This window comes from Lithobates pipiens, unplaced genomic scaffold (assembly GCF_037356315.1).
Source record: "Lithobates pipiens isolate NorthernLeopardFrog02 unplaced genomic scaffold, aLitPip1_a1.2 Scaffold_19, whole genome shotgun sequence".
Classification (NCBI taxonomy): Eukaryota; Metazoa; Chordata; class Amphibia; order Anura; family Ranidae; genus Lithobates; species Lithobates pipiens.
Genome location: NW_027507764.1, coordinates 244,289,430 through 244,313,195, shown reverse-complemented (window position 1 = coordinate 244,313,195; position 23,766 = coordinate 244,289,430). Strand labels below are relative to the sequence as shown.

Here is a 23,766-nt window from a genome sequence, read left to right as displayed (position 1 = left end):
TTTTGCAGGGCACTCACACGGAATAGGCCAGTAGTTCTTAAAGTTTTTCCCAGTTGGGATTCGTCTATTGTTTTGCAGGGTCTCTCGGGAGCTCCATATGAACCCTTACTAGAAGCATCCTTGCGGAATCTGGTTCTCAAAACAATTTTTTTGGTGGCCATCACTTCTGCAAAAGACTCGGTGAGCTCCAAGCTCTGGCAGTTGCAGAACCTTTCCTGAGAGTTTTTGCAGACAGCGTGGTCCTTCAAACTAATCCAGCATTTCTTCCAAAGGTTTTGTCACCCTTTCATCGCTCACAAGAAATAATCCTGCCCACTTTCTCTTCAACTCCAACCAATCTGGGAGAGGAAGCTTTTCACACACTGGATGTGAGGAGATGTTTGTTACACTTTCTTACAGTAACTAAAGAATTCAGAAAGTCAAATTCTCTTTTTGTGCTTTTCTCAGGCTCATGCAAGGGAGAGAGAGCTTCCAAAAGTATTCTGGGCAGATGGCTTAGATTGACAATCATAGAGGTCTATAAAGCGAAAGGAGAAATGCCCCCTTCAGGCCGGTGTTACGCCTGAGCAAATCTGTAAGGCTGCTACTGGGCCAATTATTCAACGTTTCACAGACTCTATCGGTTTTGATTTACTGTCCGACGCAGATCAAGCCATCGGCAGGAAGGTACTGCAGGCAGTAGTCCCACCCTAGGGTAAGTTTCTCGGTTATCCTCTCCAAGGTTGTCCTGAAAGGCAATTTGAGAATGGCATAGTTAGCCTCACCATTGACGGTATTTCTAAGAGCCTTTCAGGACAACCATTACTTCTCTCCCTTTGTTTATCTTGTGGTTTTAAGTGTCTGTCATGGTTGTTTGGTGGTTTTCTGTGCTTTGTTTTCCAGTTGTTGGCGATCACAATAACTGAGGCCATGGTAGAAGAGGAGGGTTTTAAAGGCTGCATGTGTTTCCTGTGAAGAAGGCGGAGCTACGCTCCCTCCAAGGTTGTCCTGAAAGGCTCTTAGAAATAATGTCACCGTTAAGTACAACAATACCTTTTGTTTATAGCGCAAACAATATAAACAGCAGAGGTGATCAAATATCACCAAAAGAAATCTCTATATGTGGGGGGAAAAGGGACGTAAATTTTGTTTGGGTAAAGCGTTGCACGACCGCGCAATTGTCAGTTAAAGCGACGCAGTGCCATATCGCAAAAAATGGCCCGGTCAGGAAAGGGGTAAATCCTTCCCGGGGCTGAAGTGGTTAAATATGTTCTTAATCCCATTATGGCAGAGGGTAAAACCCATCTCAACGCTGGAACACTGTTTTGAGATTTTGATATGTATTAGTAAAACTCTACATATCTTTGCATCCATTCGGAGTATCCAGATGCATTATATCTTGTGGTTTTTTTTCAGAACAAATTGGGCTTTCATTTGGTAGTAAATGGTAACAAATGTATCCTGAATTTTTTTTTTTAATCAGTTAATTGGTGCAAAATAGTAAAAAAAACAACAACATTTAGCTGTGTATTTCTTTCGATTACTATAACCACATAACCTAACCATAAAAATAACTCAAAATAAATACTCTTAGACCCCATTCACACCTGAGCATTTTGTAGCTTGAAGCCTGAAGCTACAAAACGCTAGAGGGGAAAAAATCTATTATTCTCAATGGATATGGTTCACATCTCCACTCCATGTCGCCTGAAGCCGAACGCCTGAAGCTCAAACAAGTTCCGGACCCTTTTTTGTCGCTCGAATTGAGCAGAATTGGGCGTTTTTCTAATTTTAACATTGGTGACCCTTTGCCCTGCACAAAATCACGGCAAAGCGGTAAATTTGCACGATTTTCTGCTTGAAAACACTACACTCAGGTGTGAATGTAGCCTTAATAAACCGAAAACAACACAAATACTTGTATGTGTAGATAGATTATTTTTGTTGCTGAAAATGTATTTAAATAGTGGAGATATTCTGTGTATTATAATTCTTATTTATTTTTAAAGGTATATTATGGCTGAACTTATTCAAACAGAAAAGACCTATGTAAGAGATCTGCGGGAATGTTTGGATGTAAGTTGTATGTGTCTTGTTTAAAAGCCTTATAGCCATTATGTATTTGTTAAAAAAATATATCAGTGCATTTAAATTTAGTAGTGTACAGTTTCAAGAAATTGTTTACAAACTCCTTGTAATTAACTGAGTTTTTTTTTATTATTGACCAGTAAAGTCCCATGACAGTTTTTCCTTCAGATTTACCCAAACCATGTAATATGAAGTCAAACCTTAGGAGTTTCAATTTGTATGCAATCAGGCAGGCCCTTGCACTACATGGTTTTGGTAAACCTGAAGGAAAAAATCTGCAGAAAATCTGATGTGTATGGGGCTTTACACCAATATTGTGGTGTCATAAATTATTATTATTATAAATTATAACGGAAACTTTTACAATTCACTTGTTTGTTGAGTAAAAATTATACCAACTTATAGAATAATTATATAATAATTCTAGATTAATTATATTTTTAGCCACTTCGTTCCAAAGGGTTCTCTATTTTTCTTGCAACTGTAAGTGCCTGACATGTGCATTTATATTCCATATTTACCAGGGTTCAAGGAAGGGGATGGGAAAAAATGTGAGCCAGTCTAATCATAACATTAAATACTGCTGTGAGCCTTCCATATTTTCCTGAAACAGGAGTTTGATTGCGGGATGGTAATACACAAAAATTAGTCACCAGGCTGGTGGATACATTTTGGCCAAGCAGTGTTGCTTTTAAGGTGTGTGTATAAGAGGGTAGAGAGGATAAAAAAAGAGGTTGAGTACATCATTCAAATTTCTTGTGTTTTTTTTTTGTTTTGTTTTTACACATGCTCCAAGTAGAGAAAAATATCCATTGATCCTGCCTGAAACTTAACTACTTAATTGAACTGACAACTCTGCCTTTGCTGTACTACATTTAAATCTAGAAGGGTTATCCCGTCTACCGGAGTTCTCCCTTGCTGGACTACATCCCTCTTATGTTAACAGGGGAAGTTGTTGCACAGCAGGAAAGAACTAGTCAGGACTGCAAACATTCGTTTTTAGTGCAATAGAGGACACTGTGTTGTCAGCTTAAACAGGAAGTTAGGAGGACACTGAATTTCTTGCAGATCAACAGCTACCTTCTGTACTTCTGTTCATGCTAACCATAACCTTGGCTTGCTTAACTCTTATACTGCCATTGTTAGTGTTTCAATGAAAAGTTGAAAACAAACTAATATCTAAAATAGTAGCTAATGATTTGTATTTAGTAATGCTGCAACATCCTTAACCACTTGCCGCCCGCCCTATAACAAATTGACGGTGGCAAAATGGTTGCATAATCCTGATCGGACGTCATACGAGGTGATCAGGATTATGAGCCACTGCGCGCCCCCGGGGGCGCGCATCGCGGCGATCGTTGTTGCGGGGTGTCAGTCTGACACCCGGCAACTACGATCTCGATAAAGAGTCTCCGTCGGAGACTCTTTACCACATGATCAGCCGTGTCACGGCTGATCACAGTGTAAATAGGAAAAGCTGGTGATAGGCTTTTCCTCACTCGCGTCTGTCAGACGCAAGTAGAGGAGAGCCGATCGGCTGCTCCTCTGACGGGGGGGGGGGGTCTGTGCTGATCGATTATCAGCACAGCCCCCCCCCGAGGATGCCCACACTGGACCACCAGGGACGCCACCAGACCACCAGGGATGCCCAGGACAAGGTATGCCACCCTAGACCACCAGGGATTCCAGTCAGTGCCACAATGGATGCCAATCAGTGCCCATAATGGATGCCAATCAGTGCCCACAATGGGCATCACTGATTGGCATGCATTATTGTTTGGCACTGATTGGCATCCATTAGTACAATATATTATAATACAATGCCGCCTATCAGTTCCCATGTGAGCCGCCTATCAGTGCCCATCCATGCCACCTATCAGTGCCTACCCATGCCCACCTGTGCCGCCTACCCATGCCCACCTGTGCCGCCTACCCATGCCCACCTGTGCCGCCTACCCATGCCCACCTGTGCCGCCTAACCCATGCCCACCTGTGCCGACTAACCCATGCCCACCTGTGCCACCTATCCATGCCAATCCGTGCCAGCTATCAGTGCCCATCCGTGTCGCCCATCAGTGCCGCCTATCAGTGCCACATATCGGTGTCCATCAATGCCACCTCATCAGTGCCACTTCATTGGTGCCACCTCATCGGTGCCCATCAGTGCCGCCTTATCATTGCCCATCAGTGTAACCCCATCAGTGCCCATCAGTGAAGGAGAAAACATACTTATTTGCAAAGTTTTGAAACTGAAACAAAAAAAACATTTTTTTTTTCAAAATTTTCGGTATTTTTTTATTTGTTTAGCAAAAAATAAAAACCGCAGAGGTGATCAAATACCACCAAAAGAAAGCTCTATTTGTGGGAAAAAAATGATAAAAATTTCATTTGGGTACAGTGTAGCATGACCGTGCAATTGTCATTCAAAGTGCGACAGCGCTGAAAGCTCAAACTTGGTCTGGGCAGCAAGGTGTTTAAGTGCCTAGTATTGAAGTGGTTAATGTACCGTAGACGTTATGCAGGTGGCTATACATTCACCCAATCACTTCTATGTGTTAATGGGCAATTGCCTTATTAAGATAGTAAAAAAAAAAAAAAAAAATATATATATATATATATATATATATATATATATATATATATATATATATATATATATATATATATATATATATATATATATATATATATATATATATATATATATATATATATATATATATATATATACAGTACAGACCAAAAGTTTGGACACACCTTCTCATTCAAAGAGTTTTCTTTATTTTCATGACTATGAAAATTGTAGATTCACACTGAAGACATCAAAACTATGAATTAACACATGTGGAATTATATACTGAACAAAAAAGTGTGAAAAAACGGAAAATATGTCTTATATTCTAGGTTCTTCAAAGTAGCCACCTTTTGCTTTGATTACTGCTCCACACATTCTTGGCATTCTGTTGATGAGCTTCAAGAGGTAGTCACCTGAAATGGCTTTCCAACAGTCTTGAAGGAGTTCCCAGAGATGCTTAGCACTTGTTGGCCCTTTTGCCTTCACTCTGCGGTCCAGCTCACCCCAAACCATCTCGATTGGGTTCAGGTCTGGTGACTGTGGAGGCCAGGTCCTCTGGCGCAGCACCCCATCACTCTGCTTCTTGGTCAAATAGCTCTTACACAGCCTGGAGGTGTGTTTGGGGTCATTGTCCTGTTGAAAATAAATGATGGTTCAACGAAACGAAAAAAAAACCGGATGGAATAGCATGCCGCTGCAAGATGCTGCGGTAGCCATGCTGGTTCAGTATGCCTTCAATTTTGAATAAATCCCCAACAGTGTCACCAGCAAAGCAGCCTAACACCATCACACCTCCTCCAAGCTTCATGGTGGGAACCAGGCATGTAGAGTCCATTCACCTCTTCTGCGTCGCACAAAGACATGGTGGTTGGAACCAAAGATCTCAAACTTGGACTCATCAGACCAAAGCACAGATTTCCACTGGTCTAATGTCCATTCCTTGTGTTCTTTAGCCTAAATAAGTCTCTTCTGCTTGTTGCCTGTTTTCAGCAGTGGTTTCCTAGCAGCTATTTTACCATGAAGGCCTGATTCACACAGTCTCCTCTTAACAGTTGTTCTAGAGATGTGTCTGCTGCTAGAACTCTGTGTGGCATTGACCTGTTCTCTAATCTGAGCTGCTGTTAACCTGCGATTTCTGAGGCTGGTGACTCGGATGAACTTATCGTCCGCAGCAGAGGTGACTCTTGGTCTTCCTTTCCTCGGGCGGTCCTCATGTGAGCCAGTTTCTTTGTAGTGCTTGATGGTTTTTGCCACTGCACTTGGGGACACTTTCAAAGTTTTCCTAATTGTTCGGACTGACTGACCTTAATTTCTTAAAGTAATGATGGCCTCTCGTTCTTCTTTACTTAGCTGCTTTTTTCTTGCCATAATACAAATTCTAACAGTCTATTCAGTAGGACTATCAGCTGTGTACTGTATCCACCTCCTGCACAACACAAATCATGGTCCCAACCCCATTTATAAGGCTTGAAATCCCACTTATTAAACCTGACAGGGCACACCTCTGAAGTGAAAACCATTTGAGGTGACTACCTCTTGAAGCTCATCAACAGAATGCCAAGAGTGTGTGGAGCAGTAATCAAAGCAAAAGGTGGCTACTTTGAAGAACCTAGAATATAAGACATATTTTCAGTTGTTTCACACTTTTTTGTTCAGTATATAATTCCACATGTGTTAATTCATAGTTTTGATGCCTTCAGTGTGAATCTACAATTTTCATAGTCATGAAAATAAAGAAAACTCTTTGAATGAGAAGGTGTGTCCAAACTTTTGGTCTGTACTGTGTGTGTATATATATATATATATATATATATATATATATATATATATATATATATATATATATATATATATATTATTTATAATAAAATGTTAACAATTTTCATTAAAGTTTAATGCCAAATTAATGGGAAATATTGCCTATTTGCACATTTGAGTATTTAAATTTTTTGCCACCTGGTGGCTGGGGGGATAAAAGGAATAGCAGCCACCGGTCTTACAAACAGGAAATCACTGGCAAGTAATGGTTTTATTTGAAGGCTACCAGGCTATTCCAGAGGGACTACTGAACTAAGAAGAACATGAAGATCAGCAGCAAGGACATACCCAGAGTTCTCCTATTGAGGCCGGGCTCAGCTCAGATTGGATGGACTTTCTGCTGCTGTACTTCTCAGGGTCAGTTTCAAGGTGTGTGTAAACATATAAGGGAACAGCACCAGAGCGCTCTGCATATAAAAAAAACATACAAGAGGAAAAAGCGCCAGTGTGCTCTGCTTTAAAAAGCTGATAAATTTAAGAACTGATCAGCCAATCTTCCTTGTAAAAAGTTATTGTCAGGTTTCCTGTTTCATGGAGGAACGTTTATTCAGTGATCACTTGGACAAATGTATCCAAAAGATTTCCAGAGGGAAGAGTTCTCTACTTCCTGTGAAGAAAAGCACCAAATGTCCCTCGTTTGAGGACTGCTTCCTCAAATGTCTCAGCATCGGGGTGGTTCCGCCGCCAACAGGGCGCTAGGTCCAGGGCAAGCCCCAAGGCCAGAAAAGGCCCTAGGTCCAAAATCCTTCTAAACCTATCTTTTGAGGGGACACCCCCACTCCATCAGTTGGGGGGAAGGCTGCTGCACTTTGCGGACATTTGGACAACAATTCAGGATGAGTGGGTCACCTCAGTTATCTCATTATATATCATTACAAGCTGGAGTTACAAGGGGTTCCCCCTCAGAGGTTTTTAACCACTTTCAGACCGGACCATTTTGCTGGTCAATGACCAGAGGTCTTTTTACAATTTGGCACTGCGCTGCTTTAACTGGTAATTGCGCGGTCATGCAATGTTGTACCCAAACAAAATTTGCGTCCTTTTTTTCCCACAAATAGAGCTTTCTTTTAAAGGTATTTGACTGACTCTGCGATTTTAATTTTTTGCGATATAAACGTAAAAAGACCGCAAATCTTGAATAAAAATGATATTTTCTACTTTTTGTTATTAGAAAAATCCAATAAACTCAATTTTAGTCATACATTTAGGCCAAAATGTATTCAGCCACATGTCTTTGGTAAAAAAAAAGTAAATAACTGTATATTTATTGGTTTGCGCAAAAGTTGTCATATCTACAAACTAAGGTACGTTTTCTGGAATTTACGCAGCTTTTAGTTTGACTGCCTATCTCATTTCTTGAGGTGCTAAAATGGCAGGGCAGTACAAAACCCCCCTAAATGACCCCATTTTGGAAAGTAGACACCCTAAGGAAATTGAAAAGAGGCATGTTGAGCCCATTGAATATTTTATTTTTTTGCCTCAAGCGATTGAATAATGACAAAAAAAAAATTATTTTTTTTTTTACACACAGTTGTCACTAAATGATATATTGCTCACACATGCCATGGTTATATGTGGAATTGTACCCCAAAATACATTCTGCTGCTTCTCCTGAGTACGGGAATACCACATGTGGTTGACTTTTTGGAAGCCTAGCCGCGTACGGGGCCCCGAAAACCAAGCACCGCCTTCAGGATTTCTAAGGGCATACATTTGTAATTTTACTCCTCACTACCTATCACAGTTTTGGAGGCCATAAAATGCCAAGATGGCATAAAACACCCACAAATGACCCCATTTTAAAAAGTAGACACCCCAAGCTATTTGCTGAGAGGCATGTTGAGTCCATGGAATATTTTATATTTTGCCACAAGTTGCGGGAAAATTACAAACTTTTATTTATTTTTATTTATTTTTCACAAAGTTGTCACTAAATGATATATTGCTCACACATGCTATGGGCATATGTGAAATGACACCCCAAAATAAATTCTGCTGCTTCTCCTGAGTACGGGGATACCACATATGTGGGACTTTTTGGGAGCCTAGCTGCGTACGGGGCCCCGTAAAAACCAAGCACTGCCTTCAGGATTTCTAAGGGTGTAAATTTTTGATTTTACTCCTCACTACCTATAGCAGTTTTGAAGGCCATAAAATGCCAAGATGGCACAAACACCCGCCAAATGACCCCATTTTGGAAAGTAGACACCCCTAAATTTAGGGGTACACTAGTGAGACTCAGAGGTAAAAAAGCACCTAGGCTGTCAGCGACTGTATCAAAACGCTACAAAAAAAACTGTTAGCGATCGCAGGGATCAGGCCTGACTCTGCGAACGCTGCAGTTATGTGTGTTGTGTTTTGTAAGTGACAGTGATCGATCGATACTGCACTTGGGTGGGCTGGGCTGGGCTTGGTGGAGGGGCTAAACGCAGGTGCTAGCAGGTATCTGGGCTGATCCCGCTAACAATGCGTTTTGGGAAATCTAAACTGCTGGCGACGCTAATATAGATCTGATCAGATACTATATTACTAAGGGAGGTGTATGCTTTGTGCATGGGTGTTAGCGGTACTGGCACTAACCTGACGCTGCCTGGGGCGACGCAGACCTTATCTGACCCTCACTTATATCACCCGCCGGGTGATCAGGGGGTTAAACCTTTTATTAGGTAATAAATGGCGGGTGCCCTGAAACTATAAAAAAATAACTAACCAACCAGCGTCACCTGTAACAGTTATATGGTGATCACTGGTGAAAGGGTTAACTAGGGGGCAATCAGGGGGCTTTATGCGGTAGTATATGGGGGTCCCTGGCGCTATAAAAAGCTGCGGCGAACCTAAATACCTACCCGCCTAACTAGCGTCACCTGTGACACTAATACAGCGATCAGAAAAACGATCGCTTATTAGGCTGGGTTCACACTGGAGCGATGCGGGAACACCACGAATCCGCGGCAGGTTCCCGCATCACACTGCCCTATGCGAACTGCTGGGAGTGTCAGTGAAATGTTAATGACACCCCCAGATCAGTTCGCATATCGCAGTGCGATCTGCAAACTCGGACAGGAATCGGATCGCATGGTGTGAACACCCATACGATCCGATTGTGCTGCGGACCAAAAAAAGGGTCCCGTGCGAGTTTGCGGCGGGTGCGATGCGAATTCAGCCATACTATCTGTATGGCTGAACTCAAATCGCACAGAGATCGGATGTGATTTGCACTGCAGTGCGGTGCGAATCACATCCTTTCTCATAAACCGCTGCAATGTGAACCCAGCCTTAGTGACACTGGCGACGGGGGGTGATCACTGGGTTAAACCTTTATTGGGGGGGTTAGGGGGGTACCCTAGAACTAAAGGGGGCTAACCCTAACTGCCCTAACAGTTATTACAGTCACAAATGACACCAAAGCAAAAAAAAAAAATGCAATTGGTGTCACTGTGACTGGGGGTGCAGGGGTGATTGGGGGGGTGATCGGGGGGTGAAGGGGGGGTGAGTGTGCCTAGCATGTTCTCCTGTGTAGTGTAGTGTTGGTGCAACTCACCGATCCTCTCTCCTCGGTGCCGGAACGAAAAATACCGACACGGAGGAGAGATTACATCACTTCCTCTGCCTGTGTTTACATTACAGGAGAGGAAGTGATGTCACGCTGCACTTCCATTCGTCAGGAGCGATCGCGAGGGGGTGGCCATGAACGAATGGCCGCCCCCTCATCCCGGATCGCTCCTGAACGGATTCCGACCGCCGCTGCCACCGGGGGGGCCCGATCGGGCCCCCACCCGCGGGAGGGCAGGGACGTACATGATTTGGTGTTTACATGTTTAAAACTGTTTTTTTTGCTAGAAAATTACTTGGAACCCCCAAAAATTACATATTATTTTAGAGAATGAAATTGCAGTCATTGCAGTACTTTTTTCACACCATATTTGCGCAGTGGTCTTACAAGCACACTTTTTTTTTGGAAAAAATTCACTTTTTTGAATGAAAAAAAAAAAGACAACACTAAAATTCGCCCAATTTTTTTTATATTGCGAAAGATAATGTTACGCCGAGTAAATTGATACCCAACATGTCAAGCTTCAAAATTGCGTCCGATCGTGGAATGGCGTCAAAATTTTACCCTCAAAAATCTCCGTAAGCGACATTAAAAAAATTATACAGGTTTCATGTTTTTTCGTGGGGACAGGGTGTTTTGAAAAAAATGGGTCAGTATTTTTCTTGATTTTATTTATTTTTACTCTGTTTAAAAAAAAATAAAAAAATTGGATCACTTTTATTCCTATTCCAAGGAATGTAAACATCCCTTGTAATAGGAAAAAGCATGACAGGTGCTCTTAAATATGAGATCTGGGGTCAAAAAGTCCTAAGATCTCATATTTGGACTTAAATGCAAAAAAATAAATGTAATTTGAAAAAATTACATTGAAAAAAATGTTCCTTTAAGAGGTATGGGCGGAAGTGACATTTTGACATCGCTTCCTCCCTGCTATGGTATAGACAGGTGGGGCCTCACTCGTCTCCATACCCAGGACATGACAGGTCCCAATCGCCTCTGCCACTACTGACGGCTCCGGTAAGTGGCAGAGGGGCGGTGTCACCTCTCCCTCTGACGATAACTGTGATGTGGCGGCGAACTCGCAGCAGAGACCACCATTATCATACACACCAGAGCCTGAAGAGATGGTTATCTCCGTTGTAGCAGCAGCTGCTGCTGTTACCGAGATATCCCTCTTGAAAAATTGGCGTGCGCCGGTCATAAAGTGGTTAAGATCCAGTGTTCCCTCGGATCCTCCAAAAATAAACTTATTGCTTCAAGCACTGCATCATCTAGTGCATCGAGGAGTGATTGCAGTGGTTCTTGTATTTGAAAGGGGTACAGAGTTTTACTCAAACCTGTTTACTGTTCAGGAACCAAACAGGGACACAAGGCCCATTTTGGACCTAAAGGCCTTTGAACAAGTATCTATTGATACAGTCCTTTCAGATGGAGTCTGTTTGCTCAGTAGTAACCTCACTCCAGAGGGGAGACTTTTTAGCCTCCATCGATATAAAGGACGTGTACTTACACATACCTATCTTTCAGCCTCATCAGCGGTTCCTACGTTTAGCAGTAGAGGAACATCACTTTCAGTTTGTGGCTCTACCCTTCGGGCTTGCTACAGCTCCCCAGGTGTTTACAAAGGTCCTAGCACCAGTACTGGGTCTTTTAAGGGCCCTAGGGATCCTGGCGTTTAGGTATCTGGACGATCTGCTCAGAGATCACTCAGTTCAGGCTCTAGAACAGAGTATAATATACACAGAGAGGTATTTGAAAAGCTTAGGCTGGATCATAAATACCAAAAAGTCAGCCTTAAGACCAGTTTAAAGTCTAAGATAGTTAGGTCTGATTCTAAACACGGTCCAAGCAAGAGTATTCTTACCACCCATAAGGATCTGTGGCCTGAAGGATCAAACCTCCATTCGGCTCTGTATGTGTCTTCTAGGGAGGATGGTATCCCCCCTTGAGGCAGTGCACTATTGCCAGTTACATTCCAGACCTTTACACCAAGACATCTTGTTGGCTTGGAACAGAGGAAGAAAAGACCTGGATTATCCAATGTGCTTATCTCCTCGGCCATGCTTAAGCCTAAACTGGTGGTTGCAGGATCAGAAACTATGGAAAAATCCGGGGCAAATCCTTTCTCCCAGTAACTTGGAGAGTACTGACTACGGATGCCAGTCTCTCAGGCTGGGGAGTGACTCTAGACTGGCTCACAGCTCAGGGGAAATGGTCAGGGACAGAGAAGACCCTGCCCATCAACATCCTAGAATTACGGGCTGTACATCTGGCCCTGCGGTCCAGGACCGTGGAGCTTCAGGACTGCCCCATCAGGGTTCAGTCTGACAATGCCATGGCAGTGGCTTAGATAAACCACCAAGGCGGTACCAGGAGTCGTTCAGCTCTGAAGGAGGTGAACTGCCTACTAGCCTGGGCAGAGGGACATGTGCCAATGATATCGGCAGTCCATATTCTGGGAGTAGAGAACTGGAAGGTAGATTCTCAGCTGCTAGCAGATCTGCCCGGGGGAATGGTCCCTACACCCAGAGGTGTTCCAGTAAATTTTCCAATGTTGAGGATGGCCAGAGGTCGACCTACTGGCATCAAGATTCAGCAACAAGCTACAGCAGTTTGTGTCTCGAACAAGAGATCCTCTGGCAGTTAGAGCATATGCTCGGATTGTTCCATAGAGCCAGACTCTCTGGTTTATGCTTTCCATCCGATCCCTCTCCTTCCACATTTTTTGCATGGGATTCAGAGAGAGGGGGTTCCAGTCATTCTGGTGGCACCAGCCTGGCCCAGAAGGCCCTCGTTTCCAGAGATTGTGAGATATAGATGGCTGTGGCAATAGAAGTGACAATGGATGTGGCAATAGATGGCCATGGACGTTTCGGCGGCATGGCTATTGAAGCTAGGGTGTTAAATGACCGTGGCATCTTGGGACCAGTGGTGTCTGCTCTAGTGAATGCTAGAAAAGCCGTCACTAGGAAGATTTATCATAAGGTTTGGAAGACTTGTATTGGTGTGAAGCCAGAAAATTGCATCCTCGGAAATTGGATTGGGAGAATTCTCTTTTCATGGCTATCACCTCGGCTAGAAGGGTATCAGAGTTGGTGGCCCTTTCATGCAGGGAACTGTACTTGATCTTTCACTATGACAGAGTCATGTTATAACCTGTTCTATCCTTTTTGCCAAAGGTGGTGTCGGCCTTTAATTTAAATCAAAATATTATTTTGGCTGCCTTTTTTCTCTTTGCCTCGTTCGGTGGAAGAGAGACGACTGCATTCTTTGGACGTTGTTAGGGCAGTTCAGGTTTATCTGTCTAGATCTTTGGAGATCCGAGGACCAGACTCGTTAATTTTTCTTTTACCAAAAGGACACAAGAAGGGGCAGGCAGCTTCCAAAGCTTCCATTGCCAATTGGGTTTGTCAATTGGTCATTCAGGCCTACGGTCTGAAACATAAAGCTCCTCCCTTTACGGAGAGCACCGATTCTACCAGGGGTGTAGGAACCTCCTGGGCTTTTCTCCATCAGATATCTGTGGCTCAGATTTGTAAAGCTGCTACCTGGTCTTCAGTGCATGCATTCACAAAATGTTAAAGTGGATGTTCGAGCAGCCGAGGATTCTGCTTTCGGCCGCAGCATACTGCGGACTGCCGTATAAGTTCTGATGGCTATTGTTTGGCAAGGTGTCTCCCTCCCCTCTAGGCTATTGCTCTGGGACTTCCCAGCAGATAATAAATATTAGCCTGACTAAGTCACCCAAAAGCACATTTTTTCCTCAGTTTAGGCTAATATGTATTATTCTACATATTTTTGTTAATAAAAATCACAATAAGCATTTATGATTTGGTTTGTGCAAAAGTGATAGCATCTACAATAAAAAAGATGTATGGCATTTTTATTATTATTATTATATTTTTTTTTACTAGAAATGGCAGTGATCAGCAATTTTTATCAGGACTGCGACATTTTGGACACTTGACATATTTTTGGGACCATTGGCATTTATACAGCGATCAGTGCTAAAAAATTCCACTGATTACTATGTAAATGTCACTGGCAGGGAAGGGGTTAACTGTGTTCCCTAGAGAGTGAATCTGTGGGGGGGGGGGGGGCACTGACTGGGTTAGGAGACCCATTGTTGTTCACTTAGTATGAACAACAGCTTTCTCTCCGTACCCCTGTCAGTTCCGAAATGCCTTGCAGGACAATTTCATGGGTCAGATGGTAGACGCACCAACTAGAAACAAAGCATTACTAGAACTACTGATTACCAACCATACAGACCTGATCACGGATTTGAAAATAAGGGGGGATTGGGGAAACGGTCTAAACAGGTCAATTAGCTTCAGTATAAATCACACAAATGGGAAACGTAAGGGGAATACAAAGACTGAATTTCAAGAGCCAACTTCCCTGAACTACGAACCTTTCTAGAAGATATAAATTTGAATAAAATCTTAGGAACAAAGAACACAGAGGAGAGATGGGTTTGCTTTAAGAGCATATTAAATAAGGGCATTAGCCAGTGCATCCCATTGGGAAATAAATTTAAAAGAGTGAACACAAGTCCTGGATGGCTTAACTCCAATGTATATAAAAGCAAAGGAAAATATTACAAGGCTGAGGGGTAATCATCAGCATTCAGACTTTACAAAGAATGCAACAAGAAATGTAAGGGTGCTTTTAGAGCAGCTCAAATAGAATACGAAAGAAGCATAGCGGAGAAGAGCAAAAAACAAAACAAACAAAAAACAAGAAATTTTTTAAGTATATAAACAGTAAGAGTCGAGACAGACCATATTGGCCTCATAAAGAATGAGGAACAGAATCTGGTTACAACGGATGGTGAGATTGCGAAGGTATTGCATTTATTCGTCTCCTCAGTCTTCACATGGGATTTGAGGGGGCTTCAGTAACCAAAACTGCAGTGTTTATCCTCATGACACATCACAGGAAGCACTCTCATGGCTAACAGAGGACAGAAGTTGAAATAAACTTGAAAAACCTAACAATAAGACACCAAGACCAGAGGGCTTGCACCCTAGTGTCCTTAGGGAATTCGGTCGAGTAATTGCCAGACCATTGTTCCTAATTTTTACTGGCAATCTACTGACTGGAATGGTATCAGCTGATTGGAGAAAAGCCATTGTAGCACCAATATTTTAAAAGCTGCCATAATACATACCTGGGAATTACAGACCAGTTAGCCTAACATCAATAGTATGCAAGCTCTTGGAGGGGATGATAAGGGACCTTATACAAGATTTTAGTAATGAGAACGGTATCATTAGCAGTGATCAGCATGGATTCATGAAGAATCGTTCTTGCCAAATCAATCTATTAACCTTCTACAAGGTGGGGAGCTGCCATCTAGATGAAGGCTGGTAGATGTGGTGTATTTGAATTTTGCAAAAGCATTTGACACAGTTGCCCATAAAAGTTTACCGTACAAAGTAAAGTTAGCATGGACCATAGGGTGAGTAAATGGATTGAAAACTGGTTACAAGGGCAAGTTCAGAGGGCAGTGATAAATGGGGAGTACTCGGAATCCGCAGGATGTGGAAACTTTGCAAGTAGTTCTGAACAAATTAATGGGGTGGGCAACTACATGGCAAATTAGGTTTAATGTGGAAAAATTAAAAATAATGCATTTGGGTGGCAAATATATGAATGCAATCTACTCACTAGGGTGAAACCACTGGGGAAATCCTAGGATGGAAAAGGACCTTGGGGCATGCATGCAACGGCATGCAGTGCCAAGCTGCTGCTAACAAAGGAAACAAAATATTGGCATTGTATTAAAAAGGGGATTAACTTAAGAGTTAAAGCAGTAATTCTCTACAAGACTCTGGTCTGGCCGCACCTACGAGCATTGAATTTATTCTCTCTGGAGAAGAGATGCTTGAGAGGGGATATAATTTAAATTTACAAATACCGTACTGGAGACCCCACAATAGGGATAAAACTTTTCAGCGGAAGAGAGTTTAATAAGACATGTGGCCACTCATTAAGATTAGAAGAAAAGAGGTTTAACCTTAAACTGTGTAGAGTTCTTTACTGTAAGAGCAGCAAGGATGTGGAATTCTTTCAGCGGGAAGCATCGATAGTTTCAAGAAACATTAAATAAGCACCTGAACGACCAAATATATACAAGGGTATACAATGTAATACTGACCTAAAATCACACACTTGTGTCTTTTTTCAACCTCACCTACTATGTAACTTTTTTCATTTTTAATAAGTTTGCAAAAATGTTCATGTCATTATGGAGTTTGTAGAATTTTGAGGAAAATAATGGATTTAATCTATTTTGGAATAAGGCTGTAGCACAAAAAAAAAATGTAGAAAAAGAGCAGGGCTGTGATTACTTTCTGGATACACTGTATAAGACCCACGCCACCTTAATTAGGTTTCCAAAAAATAATTTCACAAGATAGGCATTACTAAATCTGGGTAAGGCAGACCTCCTCAAATCAAGATTAGAAAAATATCTTTCCTGGAAGGAGGATTTTGTTTTGTACGATCTGGGCCCATATGAAAGGAATGCGTAACTACCAGGGCTTTAATGAGTATACCGTATATACTCGAGTATAAGCCGAGATTTTCAGCCTCTTTTTTGAGGCTGAAAGTGCCCCCCTCGGCTTATACTCGAGTCATCGCTGTCTGCCCGCTCGATCAGCGTGTCGAGCAGACAGACAGCGGCCATTCTATTCAAAAGCCGCGCCTCCGGCTCCGCCTTCGCCTGTGATAGGCGGAACACTGAATTTCCCAGCAGCCTGTGTTCCGCCTATCACGGACATCGTATCATCCTCGTACTACGGACGAGGATGATACGACGTCTGTGATAGGCGGAACACAGGCTGCTGGGAAATTCAGTGTTCCGCCTATCACAGGCGAAGGCGGCGGCGCAGCTTTTGAACTTTACAATGGCCGCCGACGAAGAGGGCACGGGACGGAGGCAAGGGAAGGCACGGCACGGGACGGGACGGGACGGCGGCGGCAAGGCACGGCACGACACGGGACGGATGCAAGGAGGCAAGTCACGGCACGGGACGGAGGCAAGGAGGCAAGGCACGGGACGGAGGCTCGGGACAAAGGTAGGCTGGACACACACACACACACACACACACACACACACACACACACACACACACACACACACACACACACACACACACACACACACGGATGGAGACACACACAGGGATGGATGGATGGATGGATGGAGACACACACACACACAGGGATGGATGGATGGATGGAGACACACACACACAGGGATGGATGGATGGATGGATGGATGGAGACACACACACACAGGGATGGATGGATGGATGGACACACACACACACAGGGATGGATGGACGGACACACAGGGATGGACGGACACACAGGGATGGACGGACACACAGGGATGGACGGACACACAGGGATGGACGGACACACACACAGGGATGGACAGGCATGTCTCACCCTCGGCTTATACACGAGTCAATAAGTTTGCCAGTTTTTTTGGGGGTAAATTGGGGGCCTCGGCTTATATTCGGGTCGGCCTATACTCGAGTATATACGGTACTCTGCTGCGGGATAAGGCATAGATCACTAAACTGATCAATTTTAAAAAGATTAGACAGTGAAACATATCTTTTGTTTGTTTCTCTATCAGATATACCATGTTTAGCAATTTTTCTCTCCATGGATTTCCCAGATATTTTTTTTTAATGTAGGCACTTTAATGGATGAGCAGTTGCTGAAATTCTTGCAACGAATGTTGCTAGTCTGCATTCAGACTTAAGCAATTGCATAAGACTCCCTTAAGAATATATTGTTGTTCCTGTAGATACTCCATTATTCTCCAGATCTTCCATTAGACAAATTTCATCGACCCTTCGTATTCCATTGGGAAATAGTAGGTGTAGATCGCTTTTCCCAGTATAATTGGGATCAAAGATTTGCCTTTGTTTAATAAATGTGGAGTCATAGTCATCCTATATTGACCTATTGCTTCCTTCGTACAGTGAAATAAGAATGTCAATGGTTCAGGTCTAATTACTTCCCCCCTGTATCAAAGAAATCAACTTTGCCACTTCCACCCAAAACGTGTGGATCTTGTGGCAAGACAACCATATGCCCATGTATTGCTTTTTTCTGCACAAATTCTCCAGCACAGGGGAGAATTTGATGTGGACATGGCGTGCAATTTTACTGGTTTTACTTTATAAAAAAGTGAAATAGTGTTGTGACGGGTCCTTATGTTACATAAATTCTTTGATTAGTGTTCAAACCATTTATGCCATGTACACACGTATCAGACTAACCGCCGGACTATCCGCCGCACTTTTGAAATGAACGGATTCACCCACACACACGGAGGAAAGTCCGTTCATTTTGAGCGTGGCTTCAGGTAGCCGGGACCAGCGAAGGAAGCGTCACTGGCCCCGTCACCTGTTATGGACTTAAAGGGGAATCCCTACGCCGAAAAAAAAATGGCGTGGCGGTTCATATCAGACCCTTATCCGAGCACGCTACCCGGCTGGCCAGGAAAGGGGGTGAGGACAAGCGAGCGCCCCCCCCTCCTGAGCCGTACCAGGCCGCGTGGCCTCAACATGGGGGGTGCCTTGGGGAAGGGGGGCCGCGTGCCCCCCCCGACCCCAAAGCACCTGGTCCCCATGTTGATGAGGACAAGGGCCTCTTCCCGACAACCCTGGCCATTGGTTGTCGGGGTATCGGAATCCGTGAGCCCCCTTTAATAAGGGGGCCCCTGGATCCCGGCCCCCCAACCTATGTGAATGAGTATGGGGTACAATGTACCCCTACCCATTCACCTGTGAAAAAAATGTAAAAAAACACAACACACAAGGGTTAAAATAGTTTATTACACAGCTCCGGGGGTCTTCTTCGGTCTTCAGGGGTCTTCTCGCTGTACTCCTCCGCTATCTTCTGCTAGCTCTTTTACTAGCGGAGGAGCCCGGCTTTCTTCTTCGCCACCGCCCTCTTCTTCCGACTTCGGGGGTCTGGTCTCCCTCTTCGGGGGTCTGGTCTCCCTCTTCGGGAGTCTTGTCCCCCTCTTCGGTTCTTCTTGCCGGGCCACCGCGCCGCCATCTAGCTCTTTTACAAGCGGTGGCCCGGTCTTCTGCCGCCACCGCCTTCTGTTCTTCTCTTCTCCTCTTCTCCTCTTCTTCTCTTCTTCTTTTCTTGAGCTGTTGCCTCATCGCTGTCTCTGGTCACAATGACAGGCACGCGGCATGCGGCGTGCGGTGACTTGTATAGGGACATCGCCGGATGATGTCACCGCCCATTATGATGTCACAGTCCCAGCATCCTCCGCTAGTAAAAGAGCTATCAGAAGATAGCGGAGGAGTCTGGCGAGAAGACCCAGGAAGATGGAAGAAGACCCCGGGAGCTGTGCAATAAACTAAACTATTTTAACCCTTGTGTGTTGTGTTTTTTTACATTTTTTCCACAGGTGAATGGGTAGGGGTACATTGTACCCCATACTCATTCACATAGAGTGAGGGGGCCGGGATCCGGGGCCCCCTTATTAAAGGGGGGCTCACGGATTCCGATAAGCCCCCCCCGCCCGCAGACCCCGACAACCAACGGCCAGGGTTGTCGGGAAGAGGCCCTTGTCCTCATCAACATGGGGACAAGGTACTTTGGGGTGGGGGGGGCACGCGGCCCTCCCTTCTCCAAGGCACCCCCCATGTTGAGGGCACGTGGCCTGGTGCGGCTCAGGAGGGGGCACGCGCTCGTCCCCACCCCCTTTACTGGCCAGCCGGGCAGCGTGCTCAGATAAGGGTCTGATATGGACCTAGGGGGGGATCCCATGCCGTTTTTTCAGTGTAGGGATTCCCCTTTAAGTCCATACCAGGTGACGGGGCCAGCGACGCTTCCTTCACTGGTTCCGGCTACCTGGAGTCACGCTCAAAATGAGCGGACTTTTCTCTGGGTGGGAAAAGTCTGTTAATTTCAAAAGTACGGCGGACTAGCACACACACGACCGTATTGTCCGCCAAAATGCGAGTCCGGCGGACAGATTCATGTGCAAAACTACTTTCTTAGTCCACCGGACTTTTGGGTTAAAAAAAAGTCTGAAGCCCAAACACGGGTGCATTGTTTGATCGTGTGCACGGGGCTTTAGAGAGTGAATAAGTTGCGGAAAACTCCAAATTGAAATAGCTGTGCATTATCTCCACTGGTCCATAAATGTTGGATGATCTACTCCACTCATGGACCTTAACCACTTGCTGCCCAGGTCAATGCTGACATTTCTCTCCTACATGTGAAAATCTAAATGTTTTTGCTAGAAAATTTCATAGAAGCCCCAAACATTTTATATATATATATTTTTTTAGCAGACTAGACTAGAGAATACAGTGGCAGTCATTGCAACTTTTATCTTCCACGGTATTTGCACAGCAATTTTTCGAATGCGTTTTTTTTTTTTTTTGGAAAAAAATTCATGATTTAAAAAAAAAAAATTTAAGTTAGCTCAATTTTTTTGCACAATGTGAAAGATGAAGTTACGCCGAGTAAATAGATGCCTAATGTTATGCTTAAAAATTGCACATGCTTGTAGAATGGTGCCAAACTTCTGTACTTAAAAATCCCCTTTACACGGTGCTGTAAATTTTTTTTACTGGTTTCTTGTTTTGAGTTAGAGGAGGACTATTTATTCCCAAATTATTGCTCTCGCGCTAAAGTTTGCGGCGATACCTCATGTGTAGTTTGAACACCGTTTTCATATGTGGGCAGGACTTGCGGATGCGGTCACTACTGTGTTCAAGCACACGGGAACAGGGGCGCTTCACTTTTTTTTTTGTTAATTAATGTAATAAAAAAAAACGCATGACAGGACCTCTTAAATATGAGAGCTGGCGTCAAAAAGACCTCAGATCTCATATTTACACTAAAATGCAATAAAAAAAAATGTTGCTTAGAAAAAAAAAATTCTCCATTAAGAGCTATGGGCGGAAGAGACGTTTGACGCTTATTTGCCTTGGACTACATGAATATGTGCTTATTTGCCTGGGATTACATGCATATGTGCTTATTTGCTCAGGACTACATGCATATGTGCTTATTGGCCTGAGATTACATGCATATGTGCTTGTTTGCTCAGGACTACATGCATATGTGCTTATTGGCCTGAGATTACATGCATATATGCTTGTTTGCCTGTGATGACATGCATATGTGCTTGTTTGCCAGGGATTACATGCATATGTGCTTGTTTGCTTGGGACTACATATGTGTGCGTTTTTTGCCAGCGGGTACATACATACAGTATGTGCTTATTGGTCTTGAGCTGCATACATAAATGGCAAGAATACTTGTATACCTGCATGTTTGCATACTTATATACCTACATAATAGCATGCCTGGGTATCTGCATACGTACCTACGTAAGGGGTTGCATAGTGGTAAACCAACATTGTTTTAGGCCTGCATACTTGGAGGACTGTGTATTAGCTTGGCTAATATAGTTGCTGGGTTATTTACCTGTTATACCAGTTAAATGGTTCCAGAAAGGAGAGGCAGCCAGGGGAAGCAGGATCACCGCTCTCAGGTTGTGATCTAGCGGTGGAGTCAGATGCATCTGAGCCACTGTGGTGTTTGGCGTTGCAGTATTTTCCTGACACATTCATTTTTCATCAGATGGACTGCGGCCGCATTACCTTTATCATGCCTGATCTCTGTTGATTGAAGCCTAACTAGTATTAAGCCTAGTTAGTATAAGCCTAGTAAGCTTTTCCCCACCGGTGTGAGGGAGGCATCTTAGGCTGCTATGTTTTGAGAGTATCTCAGGCCAGAAGATCTTAAGGCAGTCTCTGAGGTGGTTTTGTTCCATCTTTAGCCAGCAAGAGCTTGGTAGGTTAGGTACGCCTTTTTTGGCCTTCGGATCTGCTAGAGTCGTCATTTTGCCTTGCATTTGACTCTTTGAGCAAAAGGTATTGACTCATTATTAAAAAAAACAAACAAAAAAAAAACCCTCAACCGGTAGCGGTCCCAAAACCAAATGGGGACATAAGGTCTGGCTTAGCGCTTAATCCGGTGAACATTCTTCTGTTTCAGATAGGCTCTGTCTATTTATTGTTGATCTCTGCGAGAGGTAGATTTTGGGATCCATAGTCATCAATGACGCATATCTTCATGTGCCATTTTTTCAAACTGCAGTGCAAAGTCATCTTTATTTTTGTGACTCTCCTCTTTGCGCTGGCCAGAGCTCTGAAGGTTCACAAAGCTCCCAGCTCCAGTTCTGGACTTGCTGAACAGGGGTCCTAATCTCGGTATACCTCAATAATCTTTGTTCAAGAAGCAGTCTGTTCCAGATTTTCCTTTGATACATTTCTGCAGGAGGAAGTTGTATCTAGGTCAAGGCATGATCCCTATGTACATTCCTACTCTAGGTCTTTGGTAGAGGATCATTCTGTCTGGAACATTAAGATCCAGACATTTGATTGCCAGAATGCTCTGTTCCCTGTCTACTATATTTGAGATTTAATATTGCTCAGATATGATTTGGGTTAAATGAGTTCTTTGACCATGAGTGAAAGCTTTAACAAAATAACCACATTTATTGGTGAGTAGTTGAAGGTCTTCCTAATACACAACAATCAATCTATAGTCTCCACCAAGGAAGAAAATATTAGGTTGAAATGAGAGCATTACATAAAGGAATACAGAGTATTCCTTAAAACATTAATCTACAAACATATTTAGTTACAAGTAAAGGACCTTTCCCCTAATTACTCTTTGCACCAAGGTTCCATTCTGATCGCTGCTCTCCTATAAGGTGTATGTTTCCCTCCCATCTAGTCTGTGTATATCATTACAGACTGATGCCTCATTGGTTGGCATAGCGTGGCTCTGATTGGTGAGCTTCCCTAAGCTTAAGGACTGGCTATATCTTCAATCCCTATGCTTTGCATAAGTCAGCCCCCTTTAATGCAAATAATTGGAACAACCTAATTGGTAATTGGAACAACCTACCTGCCGAGTTCAAAAACTGTGTGCATGTATACCTAGAAAAATTTATGCTGGCTTGAATCCAAACGGTGGTTACTCTAAATGTTGATTTGATTTAGATTTTTCTTCTGTTTGCTCACTTTGCATTTTGTAAATAAAAAAAAAAAACATTTAAAATATATATTTTTGAAAGCATTCTTTATAGCTTTTCTTTACACCTGCCTAAAACTTTTATTTGATAAGTTGATGGCATACTTGTTCATTCTGGCTATCTTTTTTTTTTATCTGGCACACCTTTTTAGTGAATTTTAAGTTTGCAAGTGTTACTTATGTAACTGAGCATTTAATTATGCACGTAGTATGTGAACCAGTGCAGTGGGGGCCTTGGGCTGAGGGGATGAGAGAGGTGTGGAGGAGGACCTGGGCTGGGGGTGGTGGTGCAGAGGAGGCCCTGGACTGGGGATATGCAGAGGAAGCACTGGAGTGGGGGGGGGGGGGTGCATCGGAGGCCCTGGACTAGAAAAGGGTTGGTGTGGCAAAGACCTTGGATTAGGAGAGGAGGCTCTTGACATATAGGGGAGTGCATAGGAGGCCCTGGACTAGGAGGTGCAGAGGAGGACCTGGTCTAGCAATGGAATACACCAAGAGCCCTAGACTGGGGGGGGGGGGGGTGTAGAGGAGGCCCTGGACTTGAAAAGTGGGGTTAGTGTGGCAAAGGACCTGGATTCGGAGAGCAGGATGCAGAGAAGGCTCTGAACTTGAGGAAGGGGGGGGGGGGTTGTTGTAGAGGAGGTCT

General features: G+C 43.6%; 1 protein-coding gene across 5 annotated transcripts in view; it reads left to right on the top strand.

Moving 5' to 3' along the window:
• Nucleotides 1-23,766, top strand: part of TRIO (trio Rho guanine nucleotide exchange factor) — a 751,422-nt gene that overhangs the window by 240,018 nt on the left and 487,638 nt on the right. For all 5 annotated transcript variants that reach the window (XR_013277581.1, XM_077491869.1, XM_077491868.1 and 2 more), the window contains exon 18: nucleotides 1,989-2,055. Coding sequence is in view for 4 of the 5 variants with exons in the window: in XM_077491869.1 (XP_077347995.1) it covers nucleotides 1,989-2,055 (67 nt within the window). In the remaining variant the exon portion in view is untranslated. The remainder of the gene's footprint in view (nucleotides 1-1,988; nucleotides 2,056-23,766) is intronic.